Source organism: Pagrus pagrus (assembly GCF_965226575.1).
Source record: "Pagrus pagrus genome assembly, chromosome: 3".
NCBI classification, from domain to species: Eukaryota; Metazoa; Chordata; class Actinopteri; order Spariformes; family Sparidae; genus Pagrus; species Pagrus pagrus.
In genome coordinates, this window is record NC_140187.1 from 19,007,802 (window position 1) to 19,027,006 (window position 19,205).

Consider the following 19,205-nt stretch of genomic DNA (forward strand, 5'->3'; position numbering starts at 1 on the left):
GGGATTAGCAACAGTCTGAGAAAAAGCGTTACTGTTAAGGATCCCCCGCCTCTGAAAGCATTTGATTTCATGCAGAGTATTTCTGTTACCTGAGTGTGTCAACACACTGAGGCTGTCAACACAAACAACTTTCAGTACCTGAAGAGTGATTTTGTGGCTCAGTTTAAATGCTGTTAATTTAAAGTTTTAATCTTGTGACTAAAAAAATGTGGTGAACTGAATAATATGCTGAAGAAATGAGTAAAATAAGTGATCTACCTACAGTATGCTAAATAAAAAGGCAAACTGTATGAAGGTTTGGTGTGGAGCTGTTACACTATCTGACCCTCCCTTCTGAGCAAGAAGGACTTGTTGGTATTGTTTTTTCCACAGGGAATGATGAGCATTGTTTCAAGTTGTAGATTATAAGAACATTTGAATGTAATGAGTACACCTTGTTTTAATGACTGTTCAGCATTAGATACACAGCCTTACATCTGTCCTGCCACTGAAGTGTAAATTGTGCATAGTTTCTTGTGTAGTTACAGACTTCCTTTGAGTCTGTTAATCATATTTGATGTTCCTACAGGAACCTTGTATGATCTAGTAATCAGTCCCACAGCCACCGCACCACTAGTTACTCAAATCTTGTTTGATTATGACGAATCGAAGTGATCTCGCGAGATGTAGCATAATCTTAAAGCTTGGTTGCTTTAAAACAGTTTTAAACAGAGGGTTAGGGTTTAACTACTTACATTATTTTTCTCCATTTAATGTTCATTATGTTGTGTTTTGTATATCTATATATTTGTATTCTCCGTGTTTGATGTCCTTATGTAGCTTTATTTTTGCTTGTATTTGTTTTGTGTGTGCTACTGTTCAGTTTACCTGAAATCTTTGTAAAGTATTCTCTTTTTAATATGCAAACCATCATGTTTGTAATTATTCTGGCTGATCTGACCTCTTTTGACATTGAAGTTAGGGGGACCTATGCTGTGGCTCTGTGAAATGTACACACAGAGTGGGTGAAAAGGGGCAGGTTTAAACATAGAGTTTGAGTCATTCAAATCTATATATTAATCATTAAAAACTTGTACAGGTGAAGATCTCAGAGAGATGTCAACCAAAGCATGTGAAAACACATGTATAGGGTCATGTTTTCAAATGCTTCTTTTGTCCAAGCAGTATCACATAAATGTCATGTTTCAAGTCATTCTGAAAACATGTAAATGCCGAGAAATAATAAATAAAAATAAATCTTCTACAATGCAAGTGAGGCAGTGTCTGCATGCATTACAGGTGCAATATGGAAGAATTGGCCACCTGTTGTAATTATACTCTAAACAAATAGGGTCAGCATGTCACCAGAGTAACTGCTAACTGCCGCTAACTGTATTCTGTTTGTACTGTTAGCTTGTTAGCTCAGTTAGCCAGACGACCAGGGAAGTGTTGGTGTTGACACCGCTATCATAGCAGCTCTGGACCGCTGGTTGAAAAATGTTTTCAGGCACAGGGCTAGCATGCTAACTTCAGCAGATCTCTCTGCGATACTGCCGTTTCTTCACTTTCTGTTGATCATTTTAGTTCATTTTTGAATGTTTTAAACTAAAATTCTTACATATTGCACCTTTAAGAAATTGTAAGAAATTAATCAAATCACACAGAAATTGAGACACGTAATGGGAGACCATTGATATATTCAAGAGTTTTATTATTTGACGTCCCAATTTTTCTTTGACAACATCATTGGCATCGCAGTGATTTTTTTCTATAAGGAGAAAGAGTAATACCAGGGCAAAAAGTTGGATCTTTTCTTTAAATGGAGAGAGAGACCATCCATTTCAGTTCAATCCAGTCCATCAGCCATTTTACCTTTACCACCTATACACTGTAATGCACAATCCGTTAAAAATATTAAGTACTTAGCCAACCTGAGCTACAAGCAGATAGAGAGAACAGCAATAACAAAGACATGACAGAAGACACGTGTATGGCGTGTTGGTGACACATATTGTAATTCCATAGCATTGAAAGATGTCTGATGAAGGACATAACACATACAGCAGTAATAGTAGCAGTACAAGTAATGTTACATAAAAGGCAAATATTAATATATCAAGGAATTAATCCATGTTGTACACTGTGACTGCATTACCAGCTTTTACTTAATGTCTACTTAGGAGCATTTCTTCTGCAGTGTGAGGCAGTTATAAACCTTTGTTTGTTTTTTTACATACAACCTTGAAGGGAAAAGGCAGTACAATCACCAAAGTGTTCAACAGATTCTCAGGGGATATTTGACGGTGAAAACAGAGTGAGGAAGCATAATTTGAAGCTCACCAAAAGGCGTGCGGTTAGCAGAAGTTGCCCAAAATCAGTCATCCCTATTTAACATTTAAAGGCAAAAACATAAAAAGAAAAGTGCAAAAAAACAAGTGTGTTTCAGATTGGCTTAAGAAATAACACCAGCCAATTAAAATATATAATATATTTATATATATATAGTTCAACTTGATTATTTGTTAGGCAAAAGAAAGCAAAGACAAAAACAGAAAGAGAGAATAAGATACTTGGGATGCTGACATTAGCCAACATCATCTCACATTACAGAGCATTGGCCAGTCCATCCAGAGGTCCCAGTTGCACTCTTTGAACATGGCTCCATCTTGCCCCCTCGGTGTGAGAGTCAGGGGCCACAGTCAGAAAAAATGGGTGGGCGGGGCAGGTGATCACTCACTATCGAGTCAGGGGGCCGTAAGGTCAGAAGGGATGTCATTCTTCTCTCGTGTGATCTTTGGGCACTGGATTTGTCGGCGTATTTTTTTTGACAGTACGCTAGTGTATTAATGTGTGTACTAAGTGGGGATGGGGTGGGGTGGGGCGGGGGGTACATCCATGTGCAGCGTACTGCGTGAGGGGGGTGTGTCGATGGAATGAACAATGGCGTGAAGGAGGAAGACCAGTAGGGAAGTCCTTTCCCTGGGAGCAAGGTGCAGGTGATGTAATTGGTGTCGGGGTGTTTTCAGAAAGCCAAGAGAGAAGATGGTCCAAGTTGTCCCTTAGCAGCTGCAGCTTTCTGCTGAAGGTTTAGCTCTGTCGTTCCTATCCAGTTTTATGGGCTCTGGGAATTCATTATACAGCTCCACCTCTGTCTCCTGGCACGCATCGAAAGACAGAAAATAATCAGTAAAAAAGAAAATTCTATATACTAATAACAAAGCACACAACTCCATTGTCTTTCATTTTTCTTTTCAGCATCTGTTACTCACTTGTTTGAGGGCGTTGCGTGCAATTGTCTGGAATGCCTGTTCTACGTTAATGGCTTCTTTGGCGCTGGTCTCAAAGTAGGGGATGTTGTTCTTACTCTGACACCAAGCCTGGGCCCTTTTGGTGGTTACCTGTGTGCATGAATGGGAAAAGGTTCATTAATATGGTAAGCTGAGATGTACAGTCTCCAACAACCATCTTCATGTTTTAACAACATCAGGAATGTTAAACTAAATGTTATTACATGTGATACTTTTTTTAATAAAGTGGGTCAAGATCATCATACACCATACAACACATGAGGTCAACATTGTGCAGAAAGACAGACATTTCCAGGTAGATTATAAAGCTCCAATGTCCATCCTTATGGACTGTCATATACAGGGGTGTCTACTGGCCTGGTGGTTAAGAAGCACGCTGCGTCCCAAAGCTTGCCTGTGGATTTATACCCTCCCCCTTAATTAACCCTCCCAAGCTGGGAGTATGGCTCCACACTCTCACATGGAGTGGGAGGGTGTAGAGTTCAGATTGGAATTGGGTGTACATCATAGCAATGTCCCTTTTTTATTTATTGCATGCTATAACCCTCTCACTCTTTCTCTGCATGTGCTGTCTTTATCTTTACAGATACAGACATACCAGCTCCCTAAACACATGCAGAAGAGTGCTAGACGACTCTCCAACTTTTTTATCTCTTTCTACTCTAATATTGTGAGAGAAATTACTCACAATTCCCAGCATTTTAATGTTAACAGCAGGAATGACAGAAGTCCAAAATAGGCAAAAAAGAAGGAGAAAACTGGTAAGACTGACAAATCTACACCACTCTTTATTTAACTATATAACTATGAGCCTTGCTACTGACTCTTGCATTTTGATCAAGTGGCTCTGTAAGTCCTCATGCAGCAGTGTGAGCCCGTGTACACTTGACCTTCGGCTCTTGTGCTGATTATAATGGTGGTGTCAACTTAAGCCTTGAGGGCTCAGACCTTCTCCAGCAACAGCAGCAGCAGGCATAGTGTTGCTGTGTGCTCAGTAGCATTTTAACAGCACTCAAAGCCCAATACCCATAAGTCTAGCAAAACATGCATATCAGAGGAAAAAACGTAGCTGAAACATGTCCAGTACAGACAGTCTTGTCAGGGTGGACATTGGATGTTAGCCTTGGTGTCAGACAGATCTGACATTTGAATGAAGGGTGGGTAATGATTTAAAATGAAGTCATCATAGAGGAGTTATCCACCGATACCAACCTGTCTATTCTCCAAGTCAATCTTGTTGCCTAGCACGACAAAGGGGAAGTTCTCAGGATCTCGAGGGCTGGCCTGGATCAGAAACTCATCCCTCCAGCTGTCGAGTGTCTTGAAGGTGTTGGGTGCAGTCACGTCAAACACCAGCACACAGCAGTCTGCTCCACGGTAGAAGGCAACGCCCAAAGACTGGAACCTCTCCTGGCCAGCTGTGTCCCAGATCTACACAACCACAAGAAACAAAATGTTAAGTGACTGGACGAGATTACAGAACAGAGGAGGACACTACAGCAAATGCTTGAACAATTAACAGCTAAATTCACCAAGATGCAACCTTTCCAGTTTTATTCAAGCTGTACCTGCATTGTAACGAGCCGGTCGTCCACCATCACCTCCTTGGTCAGGAAGTCTGCTCCTATTGTCGCTTTGTACTGGTTACTAAACTTCTTGTTCACATACTGGTTCATTAGGGAGGTCTTTCCAACACTGACAAAGACAAGACAACAACAGACAGCAGGATTAATAATACTGTAGACCAGGAGCAAAATTAAAAAGGTAGTACAGTTTGACTCAAAGTCAGTATGAAATATGCAGTCATAACATTTGGAGCTGAGTGATATATGGATCTTATCAAGACCTCATCTCAAAAAGCCACATGTTAACTCAACAAAAAACATACAGATGGATTGAAAGCTGATTGATCAAACACCTCTGCAGTACTTTTGTAAGTCTGTGTAGAAATAGCCACGTATGGTCTTTACCTTTGTGATACTAATGGGACTGAGATTAGCTGTTATTCCTTTTACATATTAAGAGACCGTAAATTCAGTCTGATTTAAAACAATACATTTAAAATATTGGATTTCTTCCAATGTTACCCAGCACAAGTATCTATTGTCACAATAGCTCAAAGGCTGTAAAACATCAAGTGCCCTTAAAATAGTCTTTGACAATCATGTGCAGTAGTTTGGTAGCAATAAAGTCTAATTGGGCCTGGAGGTAAAAAGCATGGCTGAAAAACAGCAGGGCTGTATTTAGGGGGCAGAGCTCTGCCTGGAGACAGCTTATGGCAGAGTAACAACTCCTGCCAACAAGGAAATAACACTAATAGTTATACTCTTCAATGATTCGACTCAAAACAAAAATTATACCTTGGCATTTAGGTTTTTTCCCGCTAGACTATTTTTAGAACAGACCTGACTGAGGATTACCTGCACTGCTGGTTTTGACATGTAAGGGGGAAATATGTCAAGTTCTGACTCACCCAGAATCTCCTAGGATGATGACTTTCAAGAGCACTTTCTTCCTGGATGTCATTTTTCACCAGCTGGAAGAAAAACAAACAGCAAAATGTTTAACACATAGAGAGAACTCAACAAACCTGCCCTAACATCTTCACTGCAAGTCACAACCTAATCACCAGCTTCATATTGTTCAGGGACAAAACAGTCAATACAAAGGTAAATCTGTTTCTATGCACACAGGCCCCTTGGAAGACATTAGTCTACAGTTTTGTGTGTAGAGTTTCATGGCTCTGGACCAATCAGGTTTGGATGCCATTCATTTTAGTCATGTGCTTTCTAAGCTGTTGGGCTAATCACGAGGAACACATCATTCTTTCTCTTTCTCTACTAACACGCACCGCAGGAAGTTACCTCCCAGAGGACTGACTCCTTCTCCCTGTTACAAGTCCAAACCGAGTGACACGTCTGCCTTTTTTTGCTGATATTGCTGTTACTAGGCAGACAACCCACTTCAGCACATGCTGATCTGAGTGCGCTATCAAACACTGTAATTGACTGATAATATTGAATGATTATGTAAAATGACCAGCATTTACAACCACATACACAACACCAGTAATTACTGTATATATTTATTCAGAGCCCTACTGTCTATTTCTTTATATGCACACTCAAGTGTATCACATTTTTAATCAATAAAAAAAGGAAACAATTAACACACAGTTTAAGGCTTTTAAATGTAATTTTGTATTTAAATATAAATATTACTTTAATAACTTCAATGGTCAAAACTGAGGCATACATTTGACACTTTTGTGTGCAAATATAGTAAACTTTCTAGTGTTCTCAAAAAGGCAACAATAAGCTCTACAGTCAGAGACATTTCTTAGAGCAAGAACTGTTATTCACAATTGGGCAATCTGTCATTGCTAAACACTCAAACACAGTCGTGAGCAGTGAAGTGCATCATTTCCTCCAAGTTTCATTAATATGAGTAAGATCTGAGATATTGCCCAACACATGAACAAATGAGGACATCCTTTAGTGTATCCCGCTAGCTGATGTGATTAATTTTAAAACTTTCATAATTGCAGTCAGGAGATAGTTTTTTTTTTCTCTTTGTAGAAAACGTCTGATGGATAAGCCTTCAACTGCCAAACGGAAGACCCACCCACATTTGGCCCTCAGCAGGTGTTAATTTCAGACCCTGATACTGTATTATGTATGACATTATGTCAATTACTGTGCAAATTCATCCTGATCACCATTGTTCAAGACAAGGAACAAGATGGAGGCAAGTTCTACGAATATTATTCATTCTGCTTTCTCTCCATCTACAGTATTACCCGAATGTTCCAGGAATGAATTATGTCCGATAAAATATAATTCACTTTTCATGGATGGAACTCATATTACAAAATAAACGGCGGGACAGTAAAATAAACACAAAATGACTGCGCTCCAGACCTAAGGGGGTTATCTTTAAACCGTATCCATGCACAAATAAGCAGAAAAGACTAAAATAAACTTTTATAAGAGGTTGCTTTATCTTTTTTCACACATTTGTCTTATCTGTGCCAAGTAAACAGTCGAGCACAATGAAACTTCTACTGCAGGTCTGCATACTCTCACTGAGAATGGCAGCAATTATAGAGCGAAGCAATACTCAAATTTTCAAACTTTTCCAACAAAAAGATGTAAAACAACAGCAGACCGACTGAATCAGAAATGAGTCCAAATCTTGAGACTAAGCTTATAAAACACTTCAGTTCCCATCAGGAGCTACAAGTACTTGCGTTCTTTCTGAATAAACCAAGCACAGCACTCCAGTGACTGCCATACTGTGAAGCACAGAGTTGCTGACAGAAACATGAACAACAGCTCGACACAGGCATGGTCAGACCACAGTCACATGACTGCAGAAGAAACTCAACTGAGATCTTTAACCTTTGACAAACAGCAGAGTTAGACATTGATTGCAAAATGGCAGACTATTATCTCTGACAGGCGGCTCAGTCGGAAATCAGGTGAATGCCTCTTATTAGCAACAATACTCCAACATTTACTGGCAGATTTCACTAATACTAGTTAAACCACTTTGCTGACAAATGGAATAAAAATACTCTAGAAAGTCATATACTGTTTTGTTTAAATTGTCCTTAAAAGGTGTATGTATAGGAAATCTTTTGTTATATCTAGACATATATAAATTAGAGCTGCTTGTTTAAAGCCAATGTGTCATGGACAGCTTAGTCTTTTTTATTACATAATGTAGCATTAAAATATTCACAAAGTCTGATATTTCAAAGTAGCTTTGCAGAGAGTGCTGGTACTGAAATATTTTTTTTATCTCCGATGAAGTACACTTCTTTCAAGCAGTATTTCATACCCTGTCTGCTAGTATGAGTTTGATGTATAACTGCTCCATCAGATAGAAATTATTGTGGCAACACAGAAAATGATCATTTGCCCCATTATTTTTTTATTCTTTCTTAGATATGTTACACTTAGTTAGTATAATCATGATGATTCAAATTATTTTTAATCCACTTTCTTTGACTTATGATCCCTCTATTTTACATTATTATGACCCAGAAGGATGACTGGGCAAGTATCTGTATTATCTAAAAAATAGGCACCAGGAAAATACAACTTACCATTACTGGACAAGTTGATCGAGGACTGTCTGTTCAATCCTGCTATGTGTTTGACTAACTTAAAAGTCCCTTCTGCTCGTAAATCAGTGCCACAAGCAGCTGGAATTCACAGATCACCTCTGATATGGATTATGCATGCACACCCACAGACACAAACAGTCTCTGGCCTAAATATAGACTTGAGAAACTGAGTTTAGATGTTTCTCAATGCTCAAACTCATCTCCATGCGTCATTGAATTGGGCCATCGTTATGTTTCCTGGTTAGGTATGCTACGTGTATCTTGGTAAACGCTCATGTGATAAATAGATGGTTTAAGGTTAACTGAATATAACAATATGGTCAAAATTAAGCGTATTGATAGAACAGAAAACAACAAACTAATAATTCTAAATATGAGATATCACTATATAACAGCATAAGAAAGTAGTGTCAAATGATCATGTGCCATGGAATAATGCTTTCAAAAGAATATTTTCCCTGTCGTAACAGAGCAGCATGTTTTTTAACCCTCTGATTTTGTACTACAGTACTGTATCAAATAGTTAAATGTCAAATATTATATAGTAAAATATTGCTTTTCACATGAGGCTGTAAACAAATCTACACACAACTATAAACACACAAGTACTCAGGAACAGCGGAACAAACTGGAAGGTACACCGACAGTGCAGTGTAAAATGAGACGCAGCTGTGAATGCTACAATGTTATCTGCAAGCAAAACTTTCAGGCATTTTAACCATAACCAGCCCCATCAGCTGTCCTGAACAACTATATTCAAGGAATGAGCCAATTTATGAAAACATATGGGATAAATTGAGCAACTCTCAAATTAGAGCTAATCCAGACTACTGGGCAAGTACTTATGTAAAACTGGAGTATGCAGTAACTTGAGACGAGCTGTGATCGATGCAGGAAAAATTGCCAACTACTGCAATGAATAATTAAAAACAAAATCACAGGGCTGTAACAGTTCTCGTTCTTCATACTCTGAATTTTAAGCAGTTATGATTTTAAAACCGATGAAGAAAAGTGAAGAGTGTTAGATGTCAATGTCAGACTACGTTTCTACTTGTTCAACTTGGATTAAAAAAAAGAAATACAGGACTTTTGTGTTTGTATGGCTGTAGGATTCAGGTTACACTTCATCCCTTTTTGGCACAAGTTATGGGCGTTGTAGCCACATCAGACCATTAAATTAGGTAACTATGATCGTGTACCTGCGTGACCTGTTAGTCACAACTGAAACGAAAACAGAAAAACAAAGGACAAGTCTGCCTGGCAACACTACGGTAAAGTTGGAGGATATTTCTCCCAAACGGCCTGTTGACAGAGGACATGTATAAACCTGATATTTGACACCATCGAGACATGTTAACTAAACCCACCTTGACATCTGACTGATCAACCATCAGAAACTGGTAGTTTGGGGGTGAGAGGCTGAGTGCGCCCCGTACCCCTCCTTCTCTGTATGCACACACGCCAGATTAAAACCAACATTTAGACTTATCATTACTGTCATGTTTTTAAGATGCTTTGTTCGACCGACGGACCGACCTCGTCCCCTGGTTCTCCTTCCTTGCTGGAGTCGACCACAGGCCGGCCTTGTTTTTGCCGACCAGCTTCTCGAAAAAACATTGCACCACCATTACATTAGCCGTTACAGCGTTGGCGTTAATGGGACGCAGGAGGAATTGATGAGTGAGCAAATAATATACGTGTGAACAGACGGTCGTCATCTCAATAACTTACTTTCAACTTGTGACACACCGGAGCGGCGACTTCTTGAAGAGAACCGACCAGGCTGCGAGCTAACTAGCTGTTATTGTTCAGGACAGTTAGCGTTAGTGGCTAACTAGGCGTTACGGTAGCTAGCTAGCTAGCTCGCTGGCACTGAACTCGTTAGCTAGCGTTAATTTAGCAAAACCTCGATTCAAATTTATGTAAAAATGTATCGCCCTCTGCGTGAAAACTTACAAAGACTGTGTCGTAAATTGACGAGGCAGATTATCAACAACTGGTATGTAAATTTGGCACTTTGCTTGAACGCTATCCTGCCAGCGAGCTAACTATCTGCTACCCCCAGCTTCTCTGTTCCCCTTTCACTTCCTCCTCCAAAACAACGCCTGCGTCCTACGTCAGACGCAGCGGGCTAATAGACCACGCCCACTTATGACTCTTTAATATTTATCATAGACTAATTGAGTTAAATTCAAACTTTATTACTGACTCAGGGTCCAAATAAAAGACAGACATATATACAATCACATTACTGCAATTGGTAGGGTGAAGTACTTAACCTCATGTTTTATAAAACCAAGATGATTTCATTCCCAGAGACATCAGAAAACATCAAGACAGCAAATTAATTTATACATGAGATTTCTTGAAACAGCTTGGACAGCCACAAACATTTCACTTGCTCTACACACCATATCATAAGTAATATTCTCGAGGCACCATTACAGGCTACTTGAATCCTCTGGAAGCTTGCATTTTTGTAGTTTTACCACAAGTGTAAACAAAAAATCAGCATTATTTCTGCAGAAATCATTGGAATTTTAGTCTCTATGGGTCAAACTCCACAAATGCTGGTACCTATGATTCCTATAATGCCTCATTCTCCCCACCAGAGATTATATGATCAAGCTGACATGTTAGATTTGATGGTCTGGTGTGGTCAGTCGTAGTGAAAAGGCAAAGTTGTGGTGATCCACCACTAGAGGACAGTGGCAACTCACTTTGAATGAATGAACTAAGTGAACTGGTGTTCCCAGACATTAACCCACATTTATTTTTTGGACCTTAGGGAAGGAGCACTCTGTGGTGTTGACATTGTGCTGAGAAAGGTCAAAGAAAGGTGAGCGGTCTGTTTCTGTGATACTTCAAGGACCATCTTTGTGCGCTGAACACAAAACCACAGTGTTGCAGAAACATGCTAAGATGAGAATGCAGGTCAACCTTCACAGCCTGTCTGTAGACTGTTGGTCAGTGTGTGTGTGTGTGTGTGTGTGTGTGTGTGTGTCTGTCTGTCTGTCTGTCTGTCTGTCTATGTGTATATGTATGACTGGAACTTTATATCTGTTCACTTGCTTCATGAAAACACATTTGTATTCATCCTTTCAAAATATGTAAAAACATTTTAGGGTACCACATTGCAGAAAATGTTTTTATTTATAGTTTATATTGATAACATCTGTGTGATATGGATATCATAACATCTGATTATGTGACATTATAATTAGCAAACAAGACAAAGGTTAGTGCAATTATGCAAAAATGTTACTTTAAACCCAAAACTGAGTGCTACAGACACACTTTCAATTATTAAAGAAATATAATTTCTGGTCGGTGAGAGCGACATATTTTCAACAACAGAACTGTACACTGTAAATCTAAAAAGTTGACTTTACTTTAAAACATCAGGAAACTAATTACCCCAGACTTACCAATTAAAGTAGACTATTACATTTCAGTTGAACGAGCTAAAACGTTTTAACAAGTTAAAATAGTTTATCTACTTCGCCTAGTAATTTTGAGGTAACCGGTCTCCTCCGTCTTTTTCAAGTAAGACCACTTTGTCAAATTTTACAGGGTATTCATAACATCGGAATTCATTTCTGTTTACCTGTGTTCAGATATAATAAAATAATTTGAGCTAACTATGGCTCATCTACTTTTTTCTGTTAATTAATGAATAAATACAAAATAAAACAACATCGGCTCGACCGTGGCATCAGTAGACATCTTATTGTTTACCATTTTTCTCAGCGTTACATTGATCATTGATCTGACAGAATCTTTAAATATTCATGTACCAAGATAAAAGTAGGTCTATGTGAATGAAGTAACACAAAATCAGGAACCTGAATCCGAACTCTCTCTTCAGTCTTCTTTAACATCTTCATTTTGATTAAACACTCCCTAATATAAGAACACAGAGCTGATATAGGATCATCAGAACAACAGCTTCACATTATGAGATTATTATTACTTCCACCAAGGAGGTTGTGTTTTCACCTGTGTCTGTTTGTTTGTTGGTTGGTTTGTCAGCAGGATTACACAAAAACTACTGAACAGGTTTCCACAAAATTTGGATGGAGGATGGGTCTCAAACCACAGTCGACCCCATTAAGTTTTGGTCCAATCCAAGATTTTTTTTCCTTCTTCTTTCACTCTCTTTAACATTGCGAGTCAGGGTGTTTTTTTTTTCTCGACATTTTGGTTAATTTCTTAGGAAATAATGCACAGATCTTAATTCAAAAAAATCAGACGTATCTAGCTGAATTAAATAAAGTCTGAATTACAGCGAACTGTTGGGCCTTGAGGGAGGTATGCGCACTACTGACTGCCATTCTAGTTCCTGACTGAGCCTCACAGAGTTGTGCTCCATGTTCACGTGTAAGTGTGTCTCTGTGTGTGTGTTTGTGCTCCTTGTTAGTGGGAGTGTGGCCCTCCAGGATCCTGATGACTGGTGTTTATATAGGAATTCCTGCCGTCTTGCTCCTATTGAATGTCGAGTCTTTATGGCCTCTTTGGAACTCAGTTTGTCAACACAAACACTGCAACACAAAAGGACGCGGGTGACAAAATGGTACACAGGAGAGAGGAAGCTGCATACTTTAAGCATCTGCTGCATTTTCATCTCTGCAAACATTGCCACGAATGCTCGTCGATGGGTCAGGGTAAGACGAGGTTAACGTCAGGCTAGAATGAGTATAATAATAAAAAAAGTCAATCTAGCATGCACAGTTAGGCACAGAGGCTGTTGTCACTGCATCCAAAAAAGACAATGAACCTGTGAAAAAACAGTTCATACATGCGTAATGTGACATTGCAGATGAATTCGAGACAGAGCAGGATTTCTATTCACATTCTGGGTGTATGTGTGTGTGTAAACGTGCACCTCTGTGTGTGGGAGTCTAAGAGAGAGAGAATGAGATGAGTTAAGGGAGATGGACAGATTGTGTGTGTGCGTGTGTGTTTGTGTGTGTGTGTGCATCAGGGGGTGGGTGCATTAGTGCGTGTCAGACAGCAAAGAGTGCCGCAGTTATCTAGGAATCTGAGCCAAAGCAACCTCACTAACAGAGAGAGAGAGAGCAGGAGAAAGAGGAGGACCGGGAGATGAACTGAAGGGGAAAAGAGAGAAGAAGAAGAGGATGAACGAAGACCAAAGTGTGGAAGAGCAGACAGACGTGGGCAAGAGGAAGATCTGAACAAAAAGGTCAGGTCAGCAAACACTTTCCACCTGAAGAGGCAGAAAAGAATAGGAAAATCAACTTTTGACTCGGAGGAAGGAGGCTGTCCTGGACAAAAAGGTGGACCACTGCACAAGAGTTTAAGACAAAGGTCAGGACAGGATTGCGTTCCTGCATTTCCCATGATTCCATTCGGCTCTCTCGGTCTGCTCCCTCTGCTATCACTGTATGTGGGAGCGCTGCTGTCCTCAGATGCATCTCCGTCCTGCACGCAACCTCCTTGCAGGGACAGTCTTGTGGCTGCACCCATCCAGCATGGCACAGGAGCAGGAGTGGGTACGGGGGCCTGTGAGGGCCAAACTGGGATAGGAGCCTGCAGGATGGGGGTCTCACTTCCAGCCATCTCGGATGTTCCTCGGAGGGTGGAGCAGAGGAACAATTACCCCCAGGTTCAGCCCAAAGTAAGTGACAGTGGTGGGCAGCCATGTGCTGAATTTTTGCTGTAATCTTAAATGGTTATTCTAAGAAAAAGCCAGATAAAGCGACTTTTAATCAGATATTTCTAAGCCATGGTTCAGAAACATTGAAGGCAAGTTGAAGCTGAGCTGAACCTTTGTCTATTCATGCCATGGAGGCTGAGCAGCATATTATCAGGCTCAGGTCAGCAGGTCCTTCCCCATGGGACAGTCAGCACACTAAACTTGGCACCACCTAACAGCCACAGAGCAATGACAGTCAGCAATCAAAGGAGGGATAAAATTAGGTCTGCTTTAAAAATGTCCTCATCATATGGTTGTAATGAGCTCATGCAGCAACAGGTGTGTGAGGGACGTGATTACAAAGGCTGATGTAAGTGTAAGAGACGGATTGAGTGTGACACAAAACATGCCACTGAGTTTTGTGTGTGGATTAGCCACAAAGCCTCAGAGATGGATGGCCTCATCAAAGGATGCACAATTATGCACACACGGCTTCATTTACTTTGGCATTATTTCACTAATTCAAATGTCAACGACATTTATAGTCATAAAATGTCCTTGGCTAATAAAAAGGGACTTGGCAGTTTTTATTCAGTCATTATTGCTGCAACTAACAATTTCAATTTCTTTATCGATTATTCCGCCGATTATTTTCATGATTAATCGATTTATCCCAATTTCCCAGAGCCCAAAATGACCAATGACCCAAATTGCTTCTTTTGTCCCACCATCAGTCCAAAGAAAAGCAGCAAATATTTACATTTAAGAAGCTGGGACGAGAACATCTTGAAATTTTTGCTTGAAATATGAGTGAAACAATTGATCAACTATCAAAATAGTTGGCAAATAATTTTCTTTCAATCTTCTTATCAATTAAAGTGTGTTTACACGTCCTGGGGAGCACTGCTGCATATATGAAAAAAGCAGTATGAAGCCTTTTGTGGTTTCGGAGGAAGCTGCATGTAATCGGATGAATTACCTCCAGTAATGTCCCTCAGTGGCTAAGTTGCATTGTGGGTAATGTATGAGCCATGTTGTGAATAGAAAGAAGAATGTGAGGAATTTATTGATTTTGATCATCTGTCAACAATGAGTTGAACAGTGTCATGGGAGTTCAACGCTAGACCAGTAGGCTGCACAATGCAATTTAGCTACTGAGTGACATCACTGAAGGCAGTTTATCAGATTACATGAAGCTTCCTCTGGAGCCATAAAACACCTTCGCCCACTTTTTTTCACATAAGCAGTATTACTCCGCAAATTCTGCAAACACTCTTTAATGAGAAAATTGGTTGAATTGCCCTTTAATCGTAGCAGGTAAGTGTGACACAGTTTCTTATCAAGAAGTACCTGTGAGCGCTGTCTTTGCAGACTGGAGGTGTCAAGGAGCGTCTCGTTCAGCTGCAGCGCTGCATGCGCTCTCTCCAGGAAACGGGAGGCCCCTGGAGTCATGGGAGCCAGGAGAGCAACTCTCTAGGGGCCATTCTGGCACTGATGGCAGCTGTACTGACAGAGTGTGACCTCCACTGTCACAGCCAGGCCCTTGGGGCGATGGCCAAACGTCTGGGTGAGTAGTACACTTTTATATCCCCCACCTCTGCAACACACACACACACACACACACAGACACACACAAATGCCAGCACAGTCACTCCCCCACACATAGTAAACAGAACCTCAATGAGGCCTGCTAAGTGTCGGTCATAGGTGAGTGCATAGGAATTTAACTGCACTGAGAAGGATGAGGAAAAGCTCACTGTACATGCACACACAGACACACGTACTGTATGGCTCACGATGTGGAGAAGCTTTAAAGAGCCGTCGTACAAACTGGAAGCCCTTTGTGTCGTATATGAGGACAAAGCGTCTATTTTCAGCCGCTGACAACAGTGTGATGTGTCTGACTGATAACCTAATCTGTCTCTGGGTTGACAGAGAGTGCAGCCGTGGGAAGAGAGGGGGAGAAAGACCTGATGCTTTTCCTGAAGAGCATCACACAACATCCTCCCACAGGTAAAGGCACTGAGGCTGATAACACGTCTGATTAACAACAAGTTGAATAAATGTGTTGTGTGTGTGTGGTTCTTAGTCGCCCCCTTGGAGAGGTTACATCCTCAGGACTGTGCAGAGATTTACAAGCTCGGGATCAAAGAGAATGGAATCTACACCATCCAGCCTGACCTGCACAGACCGGCACTGGAGGTATTTCAGATTCACCACACTCATAAAACACACAGACGGACCCCCACCCTACACCTCTTCTTTTAGAGATGTCTGTGCTATCTGTGGATCACTAAAATCTGGGCTTTATAATATCAAAGTCTTTGTTTTGGCTCAGGCTAAATGTGACATGGAGACGGCGGGCGGTGGGTGGACGGTGATCCAGAATCGGCAGGACGGCTCGCTGGACTTCAACAGGACATGGCAAGAATACCAGGAGGGCTTTGGAAGTCCACAGGGAGAGCATTGGCTGGGGAATGCAGCGCTCAACGCCCTTACCTCCACTGGCCAACACCAACTCCGCATCGAGCTGGAGGACTGGCACCAGCAGAAGCGCCAAGCTACCTACAACAACTTCAAAGTGGCCTCAGAGGCACAGAGGTGAAACAGTCTGCAATGGCACAGACACACTTTCTGCAAAGCTATTCAAGATCTTAATGCTCATGAAAACAATGTAAAACTAGAGTATTAAGTGTTAAATGCCTGTCTATTTCACATTCATGACTACAGAGAGGCAACAGTTCAGAGAGAAATGTTCATCTCACATGTTGTTTCTCATCCTCCCAGGTACCGTCTAACAGCGCGGGAGTACTCTGGCGATGCAGGCAACGCTCTGAGCTACAGCAAACGTTACAACCACGACGGCAGATCCTTCAGCACCGCTGACCGAGACCACGACCGTTACACAGCTGGGAACTGTGGTCAGTACTACGGTGCAGGCTGGTGGTTTGATGCCTGCCTGGCAGCTAACCTGAACGGACGGTATTACCATGGGCGCTACAGCGGGGTGACCAACGGTATCTACTGGGGCACATGGTACATCCTGACAGATGGACGAACTGGAGAACGCTACTCCTTCAAGAGGGTGGAGATGAAGACAAGGCCCAGGAACTTTGTAGGGACATCCTAAAGATAACGATGAAAGTCCTCACAGGAACAGGTGTCGTCGTACAATAATCATTATGTCAACCACAGTTTTGCATCGGCTTTCTGTGCGGACATCACTCGACTTAGAGCAGCATTCATGTCACTGATCAGTTACATGCAGATGGCAGCTAGTAGATTAAAGAAATAACTATAGCCTACAAAAATAATGTCTAAACATGCACTATCACTCCATATTACAATATTCTTTGTTTATTTAAAGGTCTAATGTGTAGGATTTGTGGGATTTAGGGACTGAAATTGAATATTTTATTCACAATCATGTATGAAAAAGCACCTGCAACTAAGAATCATTGTGTTATTGTCAACTTAGAATGAACCCATTATATCTAGAGAAGGAGCGGTTCATCTCCAATGGAGTCTGCTGTGTTTCCTTATTGCCCTGTGCAATGTTTTCTACAGTAGCCCAGAATGGACAAACCAAACACAGGATCCAGAGAGTAAGGCCGGGCTCACACTACAGGAGTATCGGGCTGATTAAACCCCGATTCGCCCCTCCCGTCAATCGGAGGAGAAATCTTGGCGGAGAGCTTGGTTGGTCCCAAACGTTGGCCCAGATTATCTGATAATGTGAGAGGTTACAGATCCAGTCTGAAACCTCCCAAACTGCTCTAGACTCTATTTAGGATTTAAAAATCTGGACAACCGCGATTGTCATCACGTCAGCACTTTCACAATAGTCAATGAGAGACATCCCGGAGCAGCTGACGGTGTCACCAAGCCCCAATCACACGATCATGCGATCTTGCAAATCCAACTGCCTTGCAACGTAATCCAGAGAGAGCGTATCGTGTTTTTCACGTTTTTAGCAGCCACTGTAGAGGGGAGTGAGATGAGGGGTATTCACTTGGTTGCAGTCTACAACCTCACCGCTAGATGTCACCAAATCCTACACACTGGACTTTAAAAGGGGGCTTCTCTCAAAGAAATAGATATTAAAAACACAGCTTTTAGAAGGTTTTGCTGTAATACATTTCTAGAGTCTTTATTGTTCATTAAGAATAATATTCTGTGGTACTTTTACTTTGTATTCACTCGGATGCCTGCTGAGGCATGTGTCTTCCTGCAGTCATTGTTCACACATAGTTCAAACTCAAACTGTTCATAAAAGTGATCCAACAAGAATGCATGGATTATGCCCATCCCTCGGAGTTTGTATGTGTCCCTACCTGCCTCCTTGACCTCTGTGACCGACCAAAACACAAGCTGTCTGCAACAGTTCACACATATTTTAGGTCAGATAATGTAACAGGAGAAAGTGTCTGACTATCTGAAGCTAAGAGGTCATCGTGACAGTTGCCTGATACACAGCACCTCAAATTCAAACTTCATCACCACATTCACGCGACAGAGAGCTGATAGGGATTTTCAGGCCCATTTCTGTCTCGCCACAGGCCTCCAACTTATTATTAGAGAGCTAAACCCAAAGATCTCAGTCTGACACCAAACAGACAGAAGCCCAGTTCTGGACAAGCTGTTTTTCTCACCTTACCTTGCTCATACTTTCACAGCTCTAAGCCTGACACACTGCTGCTGACCGTTAGGAGCTTTACACTGTCGTCATACCACGAAACCGCCCTCCGCCCACTACTATCAAGACAAACACACACACACTCAGCCTCACCTGCTTTTTGGAGTTGGCGTCAGGCGGGCGGCTCCCTCTCTGGCTGTGCTTCACAAAGGCTTTTCTGGGAGTTTAGAGTTGGTGTGTGAGTGCTGCGTTTGTGTGTATGTGTGTGTCAGTGGGTGGTCAGTGAGTGTGTGTCTCACCGTGTGCGTAAATGGCTGCATCTATTTTAGCAGTGTTCACGATGAGCTGTCAGTCTCTCCAACAAGCAGGGTGTCTAATATTAACCAGTGTGTGGGGGGGGCAAACACACAGACAGTACTGATACACACACTGGGATGTGCATCACACACACACACACACACACACACACACACACACACACACACACACACACAC

At 41.4% G+C, this 19,205-nt stretch overlaps 2 protein-coding genes across 2 annotated transcripts; one reads left to right on the forward strand and one right to left on the reverse strand.

Annotated features, from left to right (window-relative positions):
• Nucleotides 1-1,673: 1,673 nt before the first annotated feature.
• On the reverse strand, nucleotides 1,674-10,511 carry LOC311254794 (ras-related protein rab7-like). Its single transcript, XM_084348792.1, has 6 exons — nucleotides 10,150-10,511; nucleotides 5,761-5,823; nucleotides 4,856-4,982; nucleotides 4,500-4,718; nucleotides 3,249-3,377; nucleotides 1,674-3,134 (listed from the first exon to the last, which is right to left on the reverse strand). The coding sequence occupies exons 2-6, from the start codon at nucleotides 5,811-5,813 to the stop codon at nucleotides 3,039-3,041; spliced, it is 624 nt and encodes a 207-aa protein (XP_084204918.1). The 5' UTR covers nucleotides 5,814-5,823; nucleotides 10,150-10,511; the 3' UTR covers nucleotides 1,674-3,038.
• A 2,653-nt stretch (nucleotides 10,512-13,164) lies between these two features.
• Nucleotides 13,165-17,778, forward strand: LOC311254491 (fibrinogen-like protein 1). Its single transcript, XM_084348275.1, has 6 exons — nucleotides 13,165-14,056; nucleotides 15,446-15,641; nucleotides 16,010-16,087; nucleotides 16,164-16,276; nucleotides 16,413-16,675; nucleotides 16,862-17,778. Exons 1-6 carry the CDS (start codon nucleotides 13,778-13,780, stop codon nucleotides 17,202-17,204), a joined length of 1,272 nt encoding a protein of 423 aa, XP_084204401.1. The 5' UTR covers nucleotides 13,165-13,777; the 3' UTR covers nucleotides 17,205-17,778.
• Nucleotides 17,779-19,205: the final 1,427 nt, after the last annotated feature.

Excerpts from the sequence above, each read along its gene's own strand:
- LOC311254794 (XM_084348792.1), bottom strand. The coding sequence starts at position 5,813 with ATGACATCCAGGAAGAAAGTGCTCTTGAAAGTCATCATCCTAGGAGAT. Across the intron at positions 4,983-5,760 it reads ATCATCCTAGGAGATTCTGG|TGTTGGAAAGACCTCCCTAA; the intron begins GTGAGTCAGAAC and ends TGTCTTTGTCAG. Across the intron at positions 3,378-4,499 it reads TTGACTTGGAGAATAGACAG|GTAACCACCAAAAGGGCCCA; the intron begins GTTGGTATCGGT and ends TCATGCACACAG.
- LOC311254491 (XM_084348275.1), top strand. The coding sequence starts at position 13,778 with ATGATTCCATTCGGCTCTCTCGGTCTGCTCCCTCTGCTATCACTGTAT. Across the intron at positions 14,057-15,445 it reads ACCCCCAGGTTCAGCCCAAA|ACTGGAGGTGTCAAGGAGCG; the intron begins GTAAGTGACAGT and ends CTGTCTTTGCAG. Across the intron at positions 16,676-16,861 it reads GTGGCCTCAGAGGCACAGAG|GTACCGTCTAACAGCGCGGG; the intron begins GTGAAACAGTCT and ends TCATCCTCCCAG.